General features: G+C 43.2%; 4 protein-coding genes across 4 annotated transcripts; 3 read left to right on the plus strand and 1 right to left on the minus strand.

Moving 5' to 3' along the window:
- Positions 1-3,705: 3,705 nt before the first annotated feature.
- Positions 3,706-8,736, plus strand: LOC128723887 (uncharacterized). Its single transcript, XM_053817652.1, has 3 exons — positions 3,706-3,805; positions 6,791-6,961; positions 7,023-8,736. Exons 1-3 carry the CDS (start codon positions 3,706-3,708, stop codon positions 8,600-8,602), a joined length of 1,851 nt encoding a protein of 616 aa, XP_053673627.1. The 3' UTR covers positions 8,603-8,736.
- A 1,611-nt stretch (positions 8,737-10,347) lies between these two features.
- Positions 10,348-10,854, plus strand: LOC128723888 (protein masquerade-like). Its single transcript, XM_053817653.1, has 2 exons — positions 10,348-10,411; positions 10,493-10,854. The coding sequence occupies exons 1-2, from the start codon at positions 10,348-10,350 to the stop codon at positions 10,852-10,854; spliced, it is 426 nt and encodes a 141-aa protein (XP_053673628.1).
- A 2,262-nt stretch (positions 10,855-13,116) lies between these two features.
- LOC128725525 (WD repeat and FYVE domain-containing protein 2) lies at positions 13,117-15,057 on the minus strand. Its single transcript, XM_053819277.1, has 5 exons — positions 14,897-15,057; positions 14,335-14,682; positions 14,020-14,259; positions 13,605-13,943; positions 13,117-13,525 (listed from the first exon to the last, which is right to left on the minus strand). The coding sequence occupies exons 1-5, from the start codon at positions 15,055-15,057 to the stop codon at positions 13,387-13,389; spliced, it is 1,227 nt and encodes a 408-aa protein (XP_053675252.1). The 3' UTR covers positions 13,117-13,386.
- A 1,201-nt stretch (positions 15,058-16,258) lies between these two features.
- LOC128727175 (leukocyte receptor cluster member 8 homolog) lies at positions 16,259-21,825 on the plus strand. The gene is made up of 4 exons (XM_053821053.1): positions 16,259-18,333; positions 18,414-18,612; positions 18,679-18,886; positions 19,201-21,825. Exons 1-4 carry the CDS (start codon positions 16,282-16,284, stop codon positions 19,484-19,486), a joined length of 2,745 nt encoding a protein of 914 aa, XP_053677028.1. The 5' UTR covers positions 16,259-16,281; the 3' UTR covers positions 19,487-21,825.
- Positions 21,826-21,872: the final 47 nt, after the last annotated feature.

The raw sequence follows: 21,872 nt of genomic DNA on the forward strand, positions 1-21,872 counted from the left end.
TAAAGCCAGTAGCCACAGCGTCACCCTTAACTGAAGACTCTGTGTAGCGCGGACAAAACTATTTACATAGGAGATAAGATACCTATTCACCGAAAAGCGATCGTCTGCTAGTAGATTCTCACCTCCAATCGGTAATCGATACTGTTGAGCAAATGAGCCGAAAAATGCTGCTTTTTTTAAGGCATCTTCCGACAGTGCAAACATACAGCTTGGTAAAGAAATATGCCAAGGTGGTTTAACAGATGATTCATCTTTTGAATCGTGCTGTGATCGTATCGCAACAGTGTCATAACTATTCGATTCTCAAATTCTCACGATCCCTTCCCGGCCAACCCAGGATTTCGTAGACAGAAAAGCGTCAAACCATTTTTTTCTCTAAAAAACAAGTTGAAGGAAATGTGTAAACTCACGCCTAATTAATATGCAGATTTAAATATAACCGGTTCAAGCGGTCTGGGGTCTATGTGCTTTCAAGACAATGAATGATACCGGAAAAGTTTTGGTTTCTGGAGTCTACGCTATATAAAAATACTTCGCAACATGCTATCTCATGGTTTGTCACTTGCTCTATCTAAAATGCTTAAACTAATCCTATTCTAATATAAAAATAACTTAACGGTTTGCAACGCGGAAGATCTAACAGCCAAAATTAGATTTTATTATCAATGGAGGCGCATGATCATTCTCATCACAGCCACATGGTGCATGCCGTAGATAGAAAGGTCAAATAAAAAATGCAAAACAACTACAAAGTTTGAGATGACATTGTGTAAAGAATATGATAATTATATTTTGATATACATTTCACCAATTATCGTGAAGATTACAAATGTTTATTTATTTATTTAAGATTAATTTCTTCTGTGTACCGACGATGGTTTAACTGATTTGCGAACTAAGGTTTTTCAATAATATAAACTCATTTAAAGCGTATTTTGTATTTCTAAATGCCGACAACAACAATCTACGATATGCGATGTTGTTGTATAAAAATCTCATTTATCTTCCTCACAATCAATTACTGCAATTACCTTATGCAATATTATGCAATTACAAAACGTAAACCGGATTTTAAATCATTTACAGTTTTTTGTTATTTTGAAGGTAAATGGAAAAAAAATCTGTAGCTTTTACGCAATATTATCTGATTTGAGATTTACATTAGGCTTTTAAAAATACGTTCAAATTTTAAATAAAGTAAAACATAAACATAAGGTAATATTATTTGTTTACGTACTATTTAAAAAAACAAAATAAAAATTCATCATTATATCAATATGGGAAGGATGATAGCACTTTTCTCTACCATTCATCTACCAATCATGGAATTATGTAACGAGAAAACATCCTGAAATTGTGCAAATTAGAAATTTTTATCTCCACCAGCAAGTCTGTCGTCAGGTTCAAAGGCTTCATTCATTTCGAACCGAACCGCTAATTCTAATTCTACCAGAACTGGTTGAGCCGATCGTGAAACCAGCACCCTTCGGGACCCGAAATTATGCCACACGAATACGTTCGACATCTCGTCATCATTGTTTGATCGAATAAGCCGTCGACGGTTAATTCGATCCTCTCGTGGATTACTACATCTCGCTCGCGGGCTCTCGTTCACGCTCACGGGAAACTTTGTTTTTCTACCTTCTATAAATGTGAGACCCAATGGCGACGTTAGCTTCATTCACTCGGTTGTCGGTTGATCGGACTCATCATCTCGCGTTCGATCTCGCGGTGGATCGTCAAATTCGTGGAGTGTGCCGAACTAGTGCGCCTGGCGATCAGCTGTTTCTCGATCATATCCCGAGAGACGCTGTGATCAAACTGGTGATGTGGCTTAAGCGGCTAACCTTCATTAACTGGAGGCGATAGTGAACAACGGTTATCAGAAAACATCAAGTGAGTGATCAGTTGTAGCTCATTAATTAAGCTGATAACCTTTGTTAAAAGGTTCTCACTTTGATTACACTCGTACTGCGTTGGCTTGTGTTGCGTGTTTGTGAAAACCTACTAATAACAAAACAAAAGAAAACCTTCCGGATACAATCCCAATGTTGCTTTACACAAGTTCGTCTGTTTTCTACCAGAGACAATAGTTCCGGTTGTTTGCATAAAGTTTTGACACGCGTTCACATGCAGTGTTTTCGTTGTGTTTAAAGTTTAAGTTTCTTGATGGCGCTATCAATCAAAAGATTAATGTTTATAAAAGGAAGTTTTTCGAGAAAAAAAATCTTTAAAAGTTAAACAATATGTTGTTTTAAAAACAATTAAAATTTGAGCATAAATAGTGATATTCAAATATTTTTACAAAAAAACGTATTTTTACAGTAAGTTCAAAATTTAACAATTTATCAATAAATCTCTTCTTCAAAGTCTTGCCAAGTTATATTTTTATTATAAACAAACCTGCCTAAACAATCAAAATGCGAAAAATATCACTTTTATTCAGAAAGACTTCAACGCGTTCTTAAGCGACGAACCTAATACAATATCTATACGAGAGATGCCCGTGGTTAGTAAGCAAATTTTGAGTTCCGGTACTGTGCTACGTACATATCCAGCTGCCCAGTCGTCCTTCAACTTATTAATCGGTGGTCTACTGATGACACAACATGCGCTTGTAGCGCCAACCGAAGGCCTTGACATATTAAATGCGAAGCCGAATAACAAGATTAATAAGAACAAATGATCCCGGTACAGCTGTTGAAGCTGCCCGCACTCTCTGCCGACCGCACAGGACCACCCGATTTTGCACATCAGCAAATGCACGCCCCAGCAGCCGTGCCTTCCCATGTATCAGTGCATAAAATAGAGATTAGTGTTTTAGTGCGCTTTATCGTTGACATCTCGTAAACATATTCCATTAACATCGACATTAACTGCCGGTTCAACACGCAGCACGGATGGGTCTGTTTCGACCCATCCACGTAATACAACGTCTAGATCCGCCTCCACGAACTGGTTTCTTGCTTTCTATCCTTCCATCCTGTGCCATATCACGACGATCCTCTGGTGGACTCTGCCGACTCCCATGTAAACGTGTATGTGTGCGTTTGTATGTGCAAGCGTGTGTATATTTGCATGATCGTATAGTTAAATAAAATTCTAGAAAAATATACACTCACCGGCATTCCGATACGCCAATAACCGAGTCAATCACCGCGTAAACAAGTCACGTGCCAATGCGTTCCCCACGCCCGTAGCCATCGCATATCGATTCGTTCATGCTTCTAGCAGCTGCATTTCATTTTTTACTTCCAATTACAGAGTTAATTCTCACAGATTGCCGATTCTGGTTGACGGCGCCTGCTCGACGTCGGTGATCGCGATTGCCGTTGCATTACCCAGCACGCTGTTTCCTCTCCTAAAACGACCCCACACCCTATGGAAGCTAATTAAGCTGTAACCCATTGGTGAGACGCGGGGCGCAGGCACGAAATAAAACAGCCCATTCCTTCCCTATCACGCCCTCCAGCGACTCCATCACGGCAAGCTGCGTAAATTTTAAATCGGTTCGAAATCCGTTAACGGAACCACCACTCGTGCATTGGAGGAAAAAAGGCGTGCGCGCTAGCACGAACATCTCAATCGGGCTGGGACGATTCGACAGACCGACTGGCGTTGATTGGTGCTGGATCTTCGAGGGGTTTCGAGTGGAGTCGCGAAGATCGAGACTCGCCAAAGCGCCACATCGGGACGATGGGTAGAATGAAACACAACACCGGAGGCGGTGGCGCACGGAGGGCAACAAATTTATGCAAACTCATAACGACCGCCGGAATGATAGCAATGACCGTCCTTGCCAGAGGTAAGTCCAGTCTTGACAGAACCGGTGGAGGTGCGGTAGCGAAGGAGTGTCGGTTTATTTTTAACCAATGCGGATCCACTCCGCGGTGGTTTGATAAAGCGCGTCAATCCTCACGGGTTTCACCATTCTCATAGCGCACCGGTTGCGCAACCATTATCAGTCTGCTAACGAATTGTATCGACAGAACAGTTCCGAGGAAAATTTCCACCACATGCGATGATGGGAATGATTTACATTAGGACAAAAAGAACATCATAGGAAAAAGGAAGTTTTTTTAAAAAAAGAACAATGAACGCACAAAATCATTTTTGGGAAATACCTTTCCGTGCTACCCGAGCGCATTTTTTGAGCACTATCAGCACTCTAACTCGGTACGGTACCACACGTACTCAACTTCATTTCCAAAGGATCTGCAGGTTCAGCCGCGCGAAAGATGATCCGAAAAGAAATACGAAAACCCCCAAGCCACTCTAATCGGTTGATTTATAGTTTTATTGATACGAAACACAAGCGACTGAACCAAAACGAGTACGTGTGTGTCAGCCGTACGATCATTCATAAAATTTAATGACTTGTTGGCGAATCCGGGATGTCAGAATAAATGTATCGAAACGACGAATTAAGTCGACGAGCGTCTTCGTTGCGACCCGGTTCCAGAGGCTCCGCTCCGGGCATGATCAGCATAATGTGACCGGCAGCCACCCTCGTTGCAGGTGAGGGTGTTCAAGCAAATTCCCGGGCCCACCGCAGTCGATCGTCCGAAAAGCCAACATGTGAATTTTAAACTCTTCCTCGACCGTGCCGTTGCTCGGTGGCCGTTACACTTTGTTACAAAAAGGAACAAAAAAAGAAGGAGATATCCGTTGCCACTGGTATAAATTCATTCACGTGCATGCAGATGCATAATTTACTCTAGAAACCAAACAATTAATCATATTGAAGGATACGAGGCAAGACTCTTGCACCTTCCTTTAGAAAAGATCTGCTTCATAATAGTTCTGTTCATCGGCAATTACCCCCAACAGTATTTCGTCTATCCAGGATTTTGCTATCGAGAGATCCATAAGTGTTAGCATGCCGAAAGCTCGTTCGATCTTCGTCCGATCGGAGGTTAGCATTCCGGTAAGCGATCGATCGCAAATCAAGGCGTAGTCCGAACCACGTGATGTGGAAGAACGCGTGCGTAGGCATATATATCCTTCTCGACAGAATCCGTTTGCACGTTTGAAAGGCAAGGGACGGGTACCCCACGATAACATCTGTAATAAATAACACACTATTGTTAGAGTCAATCAGTCGCATGACTGTATCAAACACTTCCAACCTCAAACAGTATATCGTCCTCTCGTAGAACATATATGGAGCATTGGTTTAGGGATAAGGGGAATGTACTGCGGACATTAGCCAAGTGTAATACTTTTTCCGCTGATTCAACGGAATTCGATGCCAGGCGCAAGATAAGAAGATTCAACTCATAGTTTGGGAAAGCTTCCACAACCGTTTCCTCAATATTTAGGCTATTACAAACATAAAAAATGATATCGAACGGTTAGACAAATTGTAAAAACCGAATGCTACTTTTGCTCACTTACGCTTCATCGCTCGGAAAACAGTCGCCACGGATTAACAGCAAATTATTTTTCAACCAATACCCTGCGCAAAGGAACTCCAACCCAAATTCGTCTTCCAGGTACAGCAACGCCGAATACGGTGTGTACTGGATCCTTAATGTAGAATTGAAGTCATCGGCAGACCAGTTTTCATCCGTGATGAACTGTGCCGCGACGTCGAGGAACAAGTCTTCTTCCATAGGGATCATGTCAGGGTAATATTCATTGTTTGGAATGGTTTCGTCTAACCCCGATCCAGTGCTTGGAATGTTGAACCATTCCGTAACAATCTCCGGCTCATCCGCCTCCGTGCCAAAATTCGTGGGTTCTAATACCGGAACAACAAAAGGATCTATTGTACCTTGAATTTCAGTATTATCTTCAACGCTAGTATATTCCAAGCTTTCAATCTCGTCGTCAATCGCACTATTTTCACGGTTCTCGGTAAAGGCCCCAACGCCCCACAATAACGAAAGGATACAGATTACCAGAAGCTTCATCTTCAGGTGTTGCCACTGGCTAGACTATAACGTACAAAGAAAATGGGCCGTCTTTTAACTGTTAACTTTGTACCACTTCGAAGCCTACTGTTACTAGTTCTAGAATTTTATTTTTATTTTTATCATCGTTTGCGATCGTGCAGGTTTCTGACGAATAGTACCTTAAGTCAGGCTGTTACAAATTACATGTGAAGAAATTAGAGCATTTTGACATAATAGTATTTGACATTTTGAGATTCCGCTTGCCAAAACGTTGTGGAATTCGAACATACTATCCAAAAGTCATGTTTAAAATTTAAAAGTTAATTTTACAATAAACTGTAAACGGCTAAAACAATATTTACTGTTTTCAACTGAGATAAAGCAGATAATAACGATAATTGAAGAATAACGTATATTTCAATAAATAAAATCAAAATAACTTTGATTTGAATTAAGTAGGAATTTCCTACTGCTATGGCCTGGAAGGTAATATCCTTTATTTATTTATAACATCCTTATGTTATGCATATTATACCAGTTCTAGTTATATTATGCATAACATGTCTTGTAGCAGGACTTTTCTCGTTTTATCCATCCACAAATTATTATTATGCTGCCCAATTTTGCTCACGTACTAACGTAATAACTTAATTTCTTATGAATTAAATTGAAGCAAAAATCTACCAACCTTATGCTCACATGGGAATTTCCGTCTGCTCGGAAGCGGTTCTCGAAAAACAAAGTCCATTGACGTCAATGTTCCGGTACACGGACCGGTTTGTTCCAGAGGGACGAAGGAATTTAACGGTTCTAGCATCTCTTGGAAATCATTGACGAAAACTAAGCTGACTATAATGAGATAATCACCAGGTTCAAATTTCAATCGCCCGCAGGAGCTGCGTCGATAGAGGTGGTGTGCTCGAACGATGACGACTTTTTCTACGCACTACCAGGGACGAGTTGCAGTTCTTACTATCGATGCTACCAGCATCAACCGATACGCTTCAGCTGTACTGATGGTGCAATGTTTGATTTCTACCAACAACAATGCATCCGCAGTGAGGGTAAGTTGCGTTGAACAATTGAAAATATGATTAATTACTCAATAAACATGTCGCTACTTAGGAACTTGTTATGAAGCCATCTGTACTGGTAAAACAAACGGCTTGTACGCGGATACTTCACAGGGCTGTCGCAGATCGTACAGATGCCGAGGAGCCACAATAACCACCGTGGAAAATTGTCCTTCGGGCCAGTTGTTTGACGGGAAAGTTTGCGCCTCGCATGAACACGTTGTCTGCGAGAACCCCGAGACGACGGCCGCGAGCATCCGGTATAAAGCGGACCCGCGCTGCTACGGTCTTACCGATGGAAACCACGTGCTGCAAGAAGATGGCGCAAACTGCAAGAAATACCTGGTGTGTCGAAGCGATCAAGTCTTGGACGTGCTGGAATGTCCTTCAGACTATCGGTTCGACGAGCGTACGAAGCGTTGTTCCTGGGTCAAACAGGACGAAAGCGGTTGCCGTGGCTATAAAGAACGAGAGTGGGACGATGACAACAGCTGCGCTTTTCACCCCGACGGGGTCCATCTGTCAGCGGATTCACGCGACTGCCGGTCGTACATCAAGTGCCAATCGCATAAGTTGTCCAGTCGTCACGAATGTCCTTCGATGACCGTCTTCAACGGTCTACAGTGCGTGCCAGCATTCCTGTTTCACTGTCCTCAGTTAGATGCACCAGGCGATATCTGTAATCAACGACACGATGGATACATGGTGGACCCAAGGAAAGGCTGCGCTTTTTACGTACTTTGCGCAGACGGTCGCACCGTTGAGCAGTTTTCTTGCCCAAACGGATTTCATTACAACGCGCTAGAGAATATGTGCCGCGAGGCAATCTTCGACACCACCTGCCATCGGATACCTTACTCGACCGAGTGCACCCAAAAGGCGTCCGGGTTTTACCAGGACTTCACCACGGCACCGATCCCATGTAGTGCATACTTTCACTGCCATAACGGAGCGAAGACGAGCTTTCGGTGTGGTCCGGGATACCTGTTCGATGGTGAAAACTGCGTTCCCCAGGACGGCTATCAGTGCCCGGTGGCAGACGGGAATGCGTGTCGGGGAAAACCAAACGGCTATTACAAGGATTTGCGAGCCGGGTGCAGGGCGTACCATCTCTGCACGGATGGAAGCAAGATATCGTACCTCTGTGGACATGGGCAGATTTTCGACGGAGATAAATGCGTCAATGGGGTACAGAATTCGCAACAGTCGATTTGCGCCACTGATTCGCCCTGTGAGGAGCGACCCGACGGGTACTACCAAGATCGGGACACCCAATGTCGCCAGTATTATTTTTGCCAACGAGGTGAAAAACTGCAGACGCTTACCTGCCGCGGGAGCAAAATATTCGATGGAAGGAGTTGCGTGTCGCCGGACAGCTACACCTGCCCGGGGCTGGATGATGTTGATGCGGCTGCTAGCGAGAACTGTATCATGCGCCACTGCGAATCGGTCTGCGTAAAAGGTGGATTTTACGCCGATTACGATAGCGGATGTGAGCGTTACTTTTTCTGCATCGATGGCAAACAGAGCACGCTGAGCTGTTCTACAAACTACGTCTTCAACGGTGAACTATGCGTCCCCAAAGGATCGTATTACTGCCCGCGGTATTGTACACCGCCCGAATCTTGCTAGCAGGACACCTCAAACGCCATATGCATGACCGCAACTACTGAAACGCAAATACTCTTCGTCACGTTCCACTTTCGTACTGCCTCGACGCTGGGACGCACCAACGCCAATAGATGATAGGTTACCAGGAAGCTTATACCACCCGACTAGGATAAGGTGCTCTAGTTGCGCTAAACCTCAATGAGCCAGTGCCTCATTGCACAAAGTACGTTTGAATTCAAACATTTTTTGTAAACGGCTTATGCGGTCGTACTACTATTTATAAACACGTGTTACATTATTTTGCTAAATAAAGCTTACCCGTTTTTATCGGCAATGAGTCTTCTAGAGGTTACCTGTTACGATTGAAATAGCAAGATGTGACTTATCTTACAAATAACGGAAAACTAGTATTTATGCACAACGGGTGTAAATTTATTCTAGCTGTTTTTACTTACCCTGGACTAGGTACGTTTCAATGTAGAAACAAATTCGATGCTTAGGAAAATCTTGTGGGTATAAAATACATTTCTTCCGATAGCGATACCGCAGTCTGGTATATTCGTGTCCAACAAAAGCTTGCAATACATGTTGCCCTAGCCTCGAGATAAAAATGGCGAACGTGTTGTGTTACATTACCATACTCAACGGATGCATTTTTCCGCTCATCGATGCTGGTAAGATTGTCAACCGTTTGTGCTATCCATATTCCTCGTTCCATTAATTCTATTGCTTAATCCAGGAAAACTTATGTACAACACCTATCGGTTATCATCGGAGCCATTAGGAGAGATAGCTAGCGGTTCTGAATTTCTACCAAATTATGATTCACCAGCGAATGTGGATTACTACACATTTAAACAGTATCCTGCGTGGTATTACCATCCTTTGGCATCAATATCACATCGCTCATGGGCTAAAGAAACTACATCGCAACCCCTTGAACTGGATGGCTCATTTTACGAGGACCCTAGAATTCCAGAAAATCGTTGCACTATGCATCACCCTCATTATCATTTTGGTCCCAAATATCACCACAAGAACCTCTTCCCGTCCAAGAATTGTTTCTATTATCACCCTTGTCATCACGAAAAGGTATCTGAACAACAAAACTTCGACAATAATAATCTTCAGACAGTTATTAATCAACTCAAAAGTAAGCTAAACGAACTCAAGGAGCTACTATCTAGAACAGCTATCTCTTACAACGAAGATTCCGCGCGATTTGATGTCAATAAAAAGGACAAAATGGAAGCTCCCGAAGAAATACAATCAAATTCCAATGAGCTGGACCCGTCTGACGTTGCACATTTATCGACATCGGCAGAAAAGGACGAGAGCAAAATTTTAATTAAATCGGCCGCACTTATGCCGGAGCATCGAAAAACTGAAGAAGACGATCAGCACGAGGATGGGAGAAGTCTAATGAACAAGGTGCATCAGTGGTTCGAAGGGCTTGATTTATCTAAAATTGCTGAGCTGCCGCTGGAAGATTCAGGCAATGGTGATATTTTCAACCACATTGATATCAGACGTAGCCTTCATTAGGAACTCATTAGACAGGCTGCCCATTTCTTATGATTACCCGTGGCAAGAAATTATGTTTTCATTGCCTTCCTACCGCAGCTTGTCATTACATATAGGGACAAATTCAAACAATGTTCTATGGCAGGTAAATACCTGGCCCACAGATGGCTCATATAAAATAGCCATTTTCAGTCGAAAATTCTCAGTCACCTTCAAGCACTCGTCCTGATCGTTTAAGAAAAATGTCGAAGACTATCGTCGTATCCTTGGTATTGGTTGGATGCTGCGCTTTGCTTAGCAATGCTGGTGAGTTGAGGCCCTTTCCGAAAATTCGGCATTTTCTGCTGTATTTCGTCCTTAATTTAACTTCGATATTTCTTATCCTAGGATCCTATTATTATCACAACGCACCATACCGGCCGGGACCCCCACCTCCGCCCGTTCCACAATATTACCCGCCCGTGCCGAATTACGACGTCGTGCCATCTAAGGATTACGAAAATGTCAACTATCCTTCCTGGGAAAAGCTACCGTGGAAGCCGATCACGTACTTCCCATGGCCTGAACCGGAGCCGGAACCACATTACCCACCGCATTATCACGTTGGTTCAACCACCCCGTGTCCTTACAAGACAACGACCACGAAGAAGCCAACTACCACTACTACGCCTAAGCCAACAACCACGCCGCGTGTCGTAGTAACGACAAAGCATTATCATGCCGGATTACTATTGAAGGATCATTCATAACCGATTAACCTGATCGAGGGAGCAAAGAATTATTGTTTTTATTTTTTCGTGTGGAAAAATTAAATCAGTATAAATAGAAGAATAAATACCATCAATAAATACTTATAAGTATATAACTATAAATATTGGTTTGTTAAATGTCGGTAAAATGAAATTCAAAATGTGGTACCTATTTTATTTGCAGTTTATTATCAGACCTACCGGCCTAGCAATAATATACTGTTGTGCTGGAAGTGAGATGTTAGTTGAAGGGGGGTACAATTTTTAGCCATATACCTGGGGACGAATATAAAGCAGAAGCCTAGTTGTTCAAATTGGTCAGTCTTAAGAATAACTTCATACTGCGAACATTTGTGCACCTTGACAAAATGAACATCGGCTTGATTGCAACCATTTGGTTTGGGTATTGCCAGCTACCGATATTGGCTGGTAAATTTTTTATATAAAAAAAGGATTCGTGTTTCTTTATTTCACTCCTTTCACACGCTTAGGTAATCTTCCGTACTTCAGTAGACAATTTGGAGTCGCAGCACCAGCAATTGAATCCACCACAAGGGACAGCTCTCCTTACAACCCATCACATCGTTACGAAAAGGGCTGTATTTCAAAATGGCAACATTTCAAATCCAACCCTGCCTTTCGATTGCCATGGTTGAAAAAATTCGCACCTCAACAGCACACACGTGATTTGTATGATTCAGCGAATCAACCCTCACTTCACCAACATGGCATCCCCACCGTACCACCACCATCTAGTAAGATATCTTTTGCACATGTAGCAGACCATGCAGAAACTGTGTTGGATAGTCAACAACAGAGAGTATCTACCAAATTAATACGTCTTCCGCTAATCATTCATGAGCTTGAGCAAAACCTACGTCAGTTGAAGCAACAGCTCTTTGTCAGCAAATCGATGAGTGGTGATGAAATAAGGAGACTTACTACGGTGCAAGATGGAGCTGCTGACCATGCCTTTGGTTCGACAAATAGCAAAGAACAAATTGATACCGCTGCAGAGGAGAAAAATGAAAGCAATACTCCAAATCCTCCTACGAATACTATTGGTAAAATTTTAGTCAACGCGAATGTTATGAATGGCACGGAATTAGAACCATCTTTGGATAATGTTAACACGGATAGCGATCGGGGCACCAATTTTGAGCACGACCTAGAGCTTTGGTTCGAAGGATTTAATCTATCGAATTCAACTGATTCTCCTGTGGATCGATCAGCCGAAAATATTCAAGATTTAATAGACATCAGGGGTAATTTTCAATAATGCGTATATTTGAAGAAAAATTGATTGGCACGAATTTTAAAAAATAAAACCGTTCCGAAAGCTTATGACGACGGTTGAATAAGTTTTACCTTTGCGTACACCCGGATCATAAAACAAAGAACTGCATTATATCGAGTTATTTATTTAGTGGTTAGTTTTATTATTAAATTTAACAATATATCTCTTCTATTTGCGAAATGTTGTTACGATTACAATGTACATTTTGCTCTCGATTTACCGAATCAACTACTTGCATTCGTCGGGTGTCAACTTATACAATTCATCTCTGTTTATTACAGTGCTATGCTGTTTGCACTTTTGAATGTGCATTCGAATAGAATTTCACCCAAGTTCGGTTGCTCAATGTCGCACGCACTAAACCTCTTTGCCTACATATAGAAACATTAAAAGCACCGACAATATTATTACTTTCTATTCTCGCTTTGTTGATTTTTGTAGTGTTTTTGTTATGCAGTAAATTGATTCTCTTGTATGATCTCTGAACATATTATTTTAAGTTTTGTTGAGTAATTTCGCTTAGTTTCCTTTCCTACACTATTTCATTCTCCTGCTCAATACGACAAATCCCAAAACATGCCCAAAGATGGGCCACGCCGGTTCTAATGCATGCAGTGTGTTTGATTCGTTGATATTGGTCCGTCGAAAGCCACATCCGTCAGTCCGTCGAAACAATCATCCCACCAATCGCAAGTACCATACCGGCAGCATTTCGATTTAGATCTAGAAATGAGGCCAAATCGTTTGTAGTGCCGTTGCGATGTTGTTCACCTTTGAACGAAATCTTCACCGAGCAACCACATAGTTGACGAAGCTTCGATTTGCTGCAATGTTGCTTTTCAACCAAATCGAAAACACAAAAAACGGACAATATTCGTTTCTCAGTAACATAAACTTACGAATAATAAAGAATAAACGCTTGTGTATATTAACATTCACCCTCGGATGTAGGAATGATTGGGGGGAAGGGAGAGAAACAACAGTACCCTAAAGTAAAAGAACAATTGCTTCAAGAGCCAACTGAAAAGATGGCCCACAACATTTGAAATAACAGTAAGTTGGAATTAAGAATAAATAAAGGATATCGTATTACGGCCGCTGTTTCACCGACGCTATTCAACATTTGGTTTTACACCGTGTTATTCTTCTATTGCTCGGTAAATCGATACTCAAAAACAGTAACGCGAAACATTATAGACGCTCCTGTGCTCCTCTTGTTCGCCGCCAATCCTCTACTAACCCCAAATGGATGATAGATCCCAGATCTTAATGATACGATCCTGGCCGACTGTTAGAAGCCTTTTCCGTGGTTCGTCAAGATCCATGGCAACGATACTGTGTTTGGCATCATGAAACGTTGCCAACGAGGGACGCCTGGAAGAGATGAAGACGAAGTCAAAATGAGATAATGCAACAACAACTTCACCTAAGGCTTAGTATCTCGCAAGCTTACTCTTCGCTCTTCAATCGTTGATGGCATTGATCGCAGACGCGTACGTCGAACTCAAAGCCCATAATCGGAATGTTGATCCGATTGGTGGAACACTTGTCGCACACCGCCTTGCCGCAGTAGCGACAATGGTGCTGTCGAAGGCCGATCTGCTTTTGATCGATCATGGCACGCAGGTTCCAGAAGAACGCCCGCGTGCATAGCTGACACGTGTCGGACTCGACCCAATCTGGTGTTACCTTACGCATAGCATTCATTTCCCAGAATACAATCACCGAATCCTCACCGGCCGATATCAGCTGCTGCGTGTTTGATCCATAAGACAGCGACGACACCTTGTTGCTGGAACGATACCGAGCAGTAACGAAATGTTATACAATATTCTTACGGCATTTTCAAACGAGCGTAATGCTCTTACTTGTGGCCATGAAGCTCGTAAGTAGTCCCGCGTTTGCCCCCAACATCCCAAACGATCACGGATTGATCTTGCGATCCGCTAAACAGCAGTTGTGGTCCCTCGGCCCAGTATAGTGAACGTACAGAACCGGAGTGGCCCTTCATCGTCGTTACCATCGTTGCGTTGGTCCCGTTTAGCTTTAGCATCGTTATTTGTCCACTGTAATCTCCAATGAACACGTACTTCGATAAGGCGTCGTACCTGGGAGGAAATAAGGGGAATGAAAATAAGTATATTTTTACATTCATGCCATTATCACGCTCTTTCGTAACTCACTGCATAGCGGTACACAACGCTTCGAACGTGTAGCAACCGATCCGCTCCCCAGTTTCGGTACTGTGATAGGCGAAGAACTTGTCCCTTCCGGCCGACAGGATCCAGCCGGTGTGTTTGGCAAAGGTGACGCTGGTGATGCGAGCCTGGTGCGCTAGGTACTCCCGGATCGGTGTGAGCCGGTTGCAATCATCCGACAGCGTAAACTGTGATATTGTCCCATTCTCCTGCCCGATGAAAAGCGTTCTCGTTTCCGGTGTATAGCACAGGGATGTGCATCCAGACGGCATGTACTGGCAAATTGATGGCCAGTACTGTCCAGAATCGCGCTTCTGCCATACTCGTATCGTTCTGGGGAGTAGAAAAAAAGATAGTGAATGCATCGAAGCCAGAAGACGAAATCAGTGTTCCTGAACGGTTTTGGAGCGTGGCATTTCAATCTTTCTCTTGCTTTTCTCCTTCTTTCTTGTGGTGCACTGCCATCGATCGGAGGTTGCTGGTCAACCGACGGACACGATGCCCACCATCAAGGGGGCAGTGGACGAAATTCAATTAGACCACTTACTTGCCGTCACAAACACTGATAACACCATCCTCGCCCGGAATCAGCACGGCCGCGTTCACGTCATCGTTGCTGCCTTCTAGTTTGCTAAGCAATTCCGGCTTTTTGGTCGTACAGAACCGGTCGTTGGCACTGCGTGGTGCTGGTTTTATTTCGGCCGCCATCGGATGCAACGCAACAACGCTGGGTGCTGCTACGCAAACGGTTCACCGAGTTCCTGCTGATGATGACACACGCAAGCAGTAAGCGAACAAAACAACGTACGCACCAATTATGACGGGCGTGGATGGTAATGAGCTAAAGGCAGTCAAGGGAGAGACCGGATGCTAGTAGCTCTACTCTTGTTTTCCTCCGATAACTAGCTTTGTTCAACAGCTATTAAGGTTGGTGTGGCTGCAACTAACCGACCGTTATTGCAAGATGATGACAATGTTTTTACCAATGGCACAGTTCCTTTCTTCACCGCAAAACCGGAAGGAACCGAAGCGGACAAGCAGATAACACGACGGAAAACAAAAACACACTCATTCACACTAGTTGCAGCTGGAAGCGGACGAATCCGCCCTGTAGGAGAATCGCGTAGTACTTATTGGTAGTTTTTGCTGAACGAACAGATAACAAGACCGATCCCTATCTCAAAAACACATACCACACGCAGTAATTCTATCGGATTTATTGCTTTATTTCCATGACTCGGATGCGATTACACGAAGCAGCTAAAAATGCTGTCAAATATTGACAGCAAATAAAATTAAACTGCAATATTTCATCCAAACGTTTGTCTTCAAGATCTATTTGAAATACTGTATGCTTCGGTTATGTCACGCGTATTTTCCATTTTTTTGAATACTGTGAATATTTTATTATTTATTCAGCAATTGCACAGTGCAGTAGAAACGGATGAAAAATCAGTAAATATATTTTCGCTCATATATAACCAAAGTCAATTTTGACAGCACTATTTTCGCCCTAGCCATTGCTCGGCGAAAAAAAGAAGAAAAGTTGTAAATCAACTTCGAGAAGAGTTTAGTTCCTAGTGGTGCAAGAAATTATATTACATTTCAGTGGGAGGACTAGCAATAAGTGAGATTTTGTTTGTTTACCGTACAAGCTATTTATTAAGGGATCGTACTACAGTAAGTGTTTGTTCTTTGACCGAGCATTTTAGACACGTAGCGAGTAAAAATATTTGCCCTAAGGTGTTGCTATAGCCGCCATCTTTAATTTTCACTTTCCATTCTTCGCTGACCATTCCTTCAGGAGGTGTTAGAAAGATTAACTAAAACACCAGTCACACATTCTTCGGATTAGAATCGATAATAGTTTTCGCATCGTATTGCCACCGTGGCCGTGCGATGCGTATAGGGGAAACAGCCGTAAGTAACATTATGAACTCGCAAGATCAATCATTAGGCCAACAGGCTGCTTGGATGGCAGCTGCTCAAGCAGTGCAGCAGCAGCAGTCTGCTGCTAGTGGGGGTTTTGCAGCAGCATACGGGATGAATCAACAGCAGCAACAGCAACAATACGCGCAGTTTTATGCGCTTTATCAACAACTGCAGTACAACAATACCGGAGGAGGTCTTCAGAACAACATGGGATCGGCCACTTACGCTGTGGCTAATAATAAGGGCGGAAGTAACGCGGGAACAAATATGAACAATGCATCGGGATTTTCATCCGGATCCATGTCGGAAAACAACAACTCGGGTGCGATGGGTGCAGCCAGCGTTGGAATGGCGGGGAACAAATTTTTTAGCTCTCAACAACAACAGCAAAACCAGCAGCAGCAATCAGGAAACGATGGAATGGGATTCAAACAAGCGCCTAGTCAGTTCGGTCCGATACGGTTCAATATCAACAAGCATCCGCAACGAGTGAGCCCAATTGTAGGCAGTAATCCTCTCGTGCAAGCCAGTCAGATTCATGCACAACAGCAGCAACAGCACATGCAGCAGCAGCAACATCAGCAGATGATGGCTGCCTTTCAGAACCAGAGCGGGAATGGTGGTGGTAAAAAGAAACGCAAGAAAAACAAAAACAATGGGATGAATAATCAACATGGGAACGGTAATGGTGGCACTATTTTTATGAACGGAGGAGGATCGACGGCAAATATTCCGCCGTTAATGCCCGCAGGATCGCTTCCGTCGCCCGGAAATGCATCCGCAAACTTCCCTACACCTCCTCCGGATCTTAGTAAACCTCCTCCACCGTTACCGGCCGTGCCAGGTAGTATAGGTCTCGTGCAACAGCCACAAGCCTCTACGACACCAAATGCGTCGGCTCCAAAGAAACCGGATCCTTTCCACCATCCAACCGACGATTGGCCACAAAGTTTGAACAATTTCGTCTCGCGATGCTACGCTAAGTGTAAGACGGATTTCGATAAGGATCAGATAGATATCTGCTTAAAGGGTCGGATAACGGCTGCGGCAAACAAGGGTGAGTTGTGGACTAGGGAATGGGACATCGAACCTGTGCCAAGTGTACACAGCGAGCGCGACCATCAAGTACTATTGCCGAGCTTAAACACTGCAGTTCTTGGCATGTCTCCCAGCAAGGGTAAAGCTGGTGCCATTAGTCAGTACCAGAGTCCGCTGGGGAATGTTAAGGGTGGTAATCAGCAGCCTTTTGGAGGAAAGAAGCAACCTCAAAATGCCGCGCTATCTCAATCATTGGGCACAAGGCTTGGTGTGAAACCGAGAGGTTCCTCGGTGTCTCGGAAATCACGTCCCTCGCGTTCACGCTCTCGATCGCCAAGTCGGTACAGTGGCGGAGGTAGTCGCAATCGCCGCAGTCGTTCGTCTAGTGATGATTCAAAGTCGCCGAGACGCAAAAACCGGCGTTCCTCGAACAGCAGCGACGAAGGCAGCCGTACGTCCTATTCGAACAAATCTCTCGGCAAGGGTAACAATAAGCAACAGCAGCAAAAGCATAAGAACCAGAAAAATCAGCAAAATAGTGCAAAGAACCAACGCAACAATAAGTCGCAGGGTGGGTTCTACTCTGAACATGGCCAAATAGGAGGCGCAGTAGAAGGTGATCTAGAACAACTGAAAAAAAGGGCGGCTCGGTTTAATAACCAAGGTGGCAAAAAGATACCGCCAGCAGTTGCTTCCAACATAATTTCGCCGTTCGGGGGTGGAAAGAAGGACCGAAGGATGACTTTGCCGTCGGCATCGAGAATGTTCATCGACGATGCCGCCGATCGCGATCACGAAGACGACGACGTCGATCTGTTCGATTTGCATATCGTGGGAACGTGCCGAGATCTGGAAAAGAGCTTTTTACGACTGACAAAAGCTCCGGCCCCATCTGAGGTTCGCCCTGTAGAGGTGTTGCGGTATTCTCTACAAAACGTCAAGAAAAAGTGGGTCGAAAAGCAAGATTATTTTTACGCCTGCGATCAACTCAAGTCCATTCGGCAGGATTTGACGGTAAGTAAAAGACGAATGTTATATATCGATATTTCCAGCTGATGGTGTATTATTTATTGTGTTTTTGCGTTATTCTCCAGGTACAAGGTATTCGAGATGCATTTACTGTACAAGTATACGAAACACATGCCCGGATAGCGATGGAAAAAGGAGATCACGAAGAATTTAATCAATGCCAGACACAGCTCAAAATGCTCTACGCAGATGTAGGAGGTGAAAATCATCTCGAGTTCACCGCGTACCGAATCCTGTACTACATATTCACGAAAAACACCTCAGGTAAATTTATCTGGAAAAGAGAACAAAGCTAGCTGTTGTGCCTTAACCGTTTTTATAAATTTACAGATTTAACCACCATTCTCAAATCCTTGACGATAGCCGATAAGGAGAGCGATATTGTTGGGTTCGCTCTCCGTTTACGTTCGGCATGGGCGTTGAGTAATTATAGCACATTCTTCAAGCTTTATCGGGAAGCGCCGTTGATGGCAGGTTATTTGATCGATTGGTTCATCGAGCGTGAACGCAAATTAGCACTCAAATCCATAATCAAAGCGTACGTATGCGAATGGGATATTGGGTTTATGGGACAGGCACAGGGTTTGGGGAATTTTTTTTACAGATTTTTAGGTTTCACCGATGCCGAGCTTTTATCAACACAATTCGGTAACTCACGAAGAGTATGATATTCTAGATCAGTTTGCTGTATGTGAGGCAAAAGCTGCGTTGAATTCTATCATCGTCATAACGGATTCGTGTCCCTGTTGGAATAGTTGCAGAATAATTTGAAATTAATCACTCTTTTTCACGCTTCACTGTTAATACTACTGGTGAAGAATGATTTTTTAACGATTTTAATTATATATTTAGTTATCGGCCCAATATTCCGGTGGAAATGGTCAGCCAAACACTGGCTTTCAGCAACGAGGATAAATGTTGCGAGTGGTTAGAATCCTTAGAAATTGTCATGTCTTCTGTACCCGTGCTCGCGATAAAAACATCTTCAGGGGAAGAATCTGCGGCATCGACGTCAACGTTGAGCATTGATGCTGCTGCTGCTGCTGCGAATGCTGCTGCTAATTGTAAAAGTGCAAAAAGTGCGAAGAGAAAAGTGATTGACTGCAAGGTGTGCATGAACGTGCTGGCCAATTTCTAGTTATGCTCCTTACGAAAACGTTGTGCGAAAGGCTCTAGTAACGTGTTAGTCTTTATCTTCATTTCAATGACGTTACTGTGTGTTACTAGAACCAACTTCGTCGCACGAACAAGTCGAGAAGCGACCGGTATGTCTCCTGATGCACCATATTTGTGATTCTGGCACTTGATAATTACCCTCTCGTTATCCTCTTGGATCCACGCCGACTTCGCCAAAATTAGGCAATGATAATATCCTTCCACAAGCATAGCCGAAAGTTTGAAAAAGTGTAGTAGGGGGAAATTTTTGAATTTTCTTCACCTCGTGCGCTCGTTTCTCCTACGAACAATCAAACCCATGGCCAATAGTTATTCATGCATAACCAGAATTTCAACACAATGCGTATTAAGACAGTGTGTACAATGCATCGGGCTCGTTCGTGTGTGTGAAATATCGGTAATCCGGTGATTACAGTGACTGCGGCATGGTTGATGGCGGATCATAGCTACTGATAGGGAATGGATATTTTTACGGTGGTAAAATAGCACCTTCCTCAATACGGAACCAACGTCCATTCATGTGCCATGTTCTAATATCGCATATCGGCAGAAAGTAAGCCTCGATTATAACACCATAGCACACGATATCCCAGGAAGAGAAGCATTCCAGGGCGAAATTGGATCCAATACGCATATTGGAATCGAAGTAGCATCAGCTCATCGTAAACAGGCATATTCCCTATTGCCATACATCTGTTGCATCCTCCAAATTTTCATCGTCGTCTTCAGGCTAGATTTGCCTGGCTACAAGCAACAATTCTCTTCACACCCAACATGAAACAACTCTTTGGCTATGGAAATAATCTAGGTGTGTAAAATCTTTTCGGCTTTTCGGAAAGCATGTATCGCTCCGGAAGAGAACATATTGATGAAGGGCACGCATAACAGCATTAATCACAATCATCGATGGGAAATCCCATAGGACAATAATGCCTTCAATCGGCGAAGTACGACGAAATTGGCTTCGGGTGTCGTTATGCTGTTGCTCTTGAAGTTTGAAATCCAACCAATGCACGCAGATCCGAAGTGTTTTGAAAGTGAACAGAGTGTACAACACACGAAACGGTTAAAGGAACTATTTATATTAATTTATCTTCCGTTCTTCTGCTCCACCGTGTTCGTTTTTGGGAGAATTTTCAATTTTTAATTCGATTGTATGGTTCATAAACTGTTTTCGTTGCATATTTAAACGCAAACACAAAGTACAAACTTCTCCGCGGAGCCGCTGAACCTTCAAGATAGATGCACTTAGTTGCTTATTGGTGCCATCATTTGCCGAGCGTTGCTGATGATGACACCAGATTAAAGGAACTTCAAGAGTAAGGTGCACTACTAGCAACTTTCGAAACGGTGTTCGAATAGCGCAAATGAAACATCTGTTTTAAGCGGTACTGGCGTAAACGGATAAATAGGAGCAAACAATGTGCGTTTTGTGACCAGAGGCTTTGGTTCCCGCGAAGAAACGGTTATCCTTCCATCCTTGGAGAGAGGAACAAACGGCGATATTAACAGATTGTGAATGGCATTTCCACACGAGAACCGATCTAGGACTGCTGGTTGCACTCAATTGAAAAGAACCCGTACACGAAAATTACAAATTGATGGTAGTGAAACAAAAACACCTGGGGATGTAGCTGCTGCGGGAAAATTTCCTCCATACCAAACAAATCCATCCTGGGTTAATCCTTTGTTACCCTTGAACATTAATCCTGTCCAGCAACTCTAGAAAACATCCTGTCTATCTCGAGATATTCTCGGGTATCCTTCCTATGAAATTTCCCGTCCTTTCAACAACCAACGTTGCTATTGTGATCCGTCATATGTCAGGGTAGGTCAGGCTCAACTTCATCATCGTCGATGCAAAATCATTGTTGTACATGGACCGTTACAACAAACCATTCTCCCGGTCGATTGTGTAGGGAGATTCGTTAAGACCTAACTCGTGAATTCATCATCATTAATTTCCATTCTGCAGTTTGCCCTGTTAAATGTAAAGTTTAAATTGTTTCACGGATTAGACATCAGTTTGAGATGAACGAATCAATCGTAACTTACTTGTCGATTGTTTCATTTTGTTGCATAGTTGATCCATGTGTTTATATAAATAATATTAAATAAGAATTATTGCTAGCTGCTAATTCGTGCTGCTGTAAAGTGTAAATTTTCGTCCTCTATCACGAAAGCATTCGTTATCCAGAGGAAAAATAAACAAATTCTGAGTTCGTGGGGGGAGAGTTCCCCCTGAAACGGACTCGGTGTTTTACGTATTGTAAAAACAAATCTTAAATAAATAAATTTAAATTTAAAAGTTTGTTCTCCAGTTCATAGTAGAGATAGATATATCACAC

Source organism: Anopheles nili, chromosome 3, assembly GCF_943737925.1.
Source record: "Anopheles nili chromosome 3, idAnoNiliSN_F5_01, whole genome shotgun sequence".
Lineage (NCBI taxonomy): Eukaryota > Metazoa > Arthropoda > Insecta > Diptera > Culicidae > Anopheles > Anopheles nili.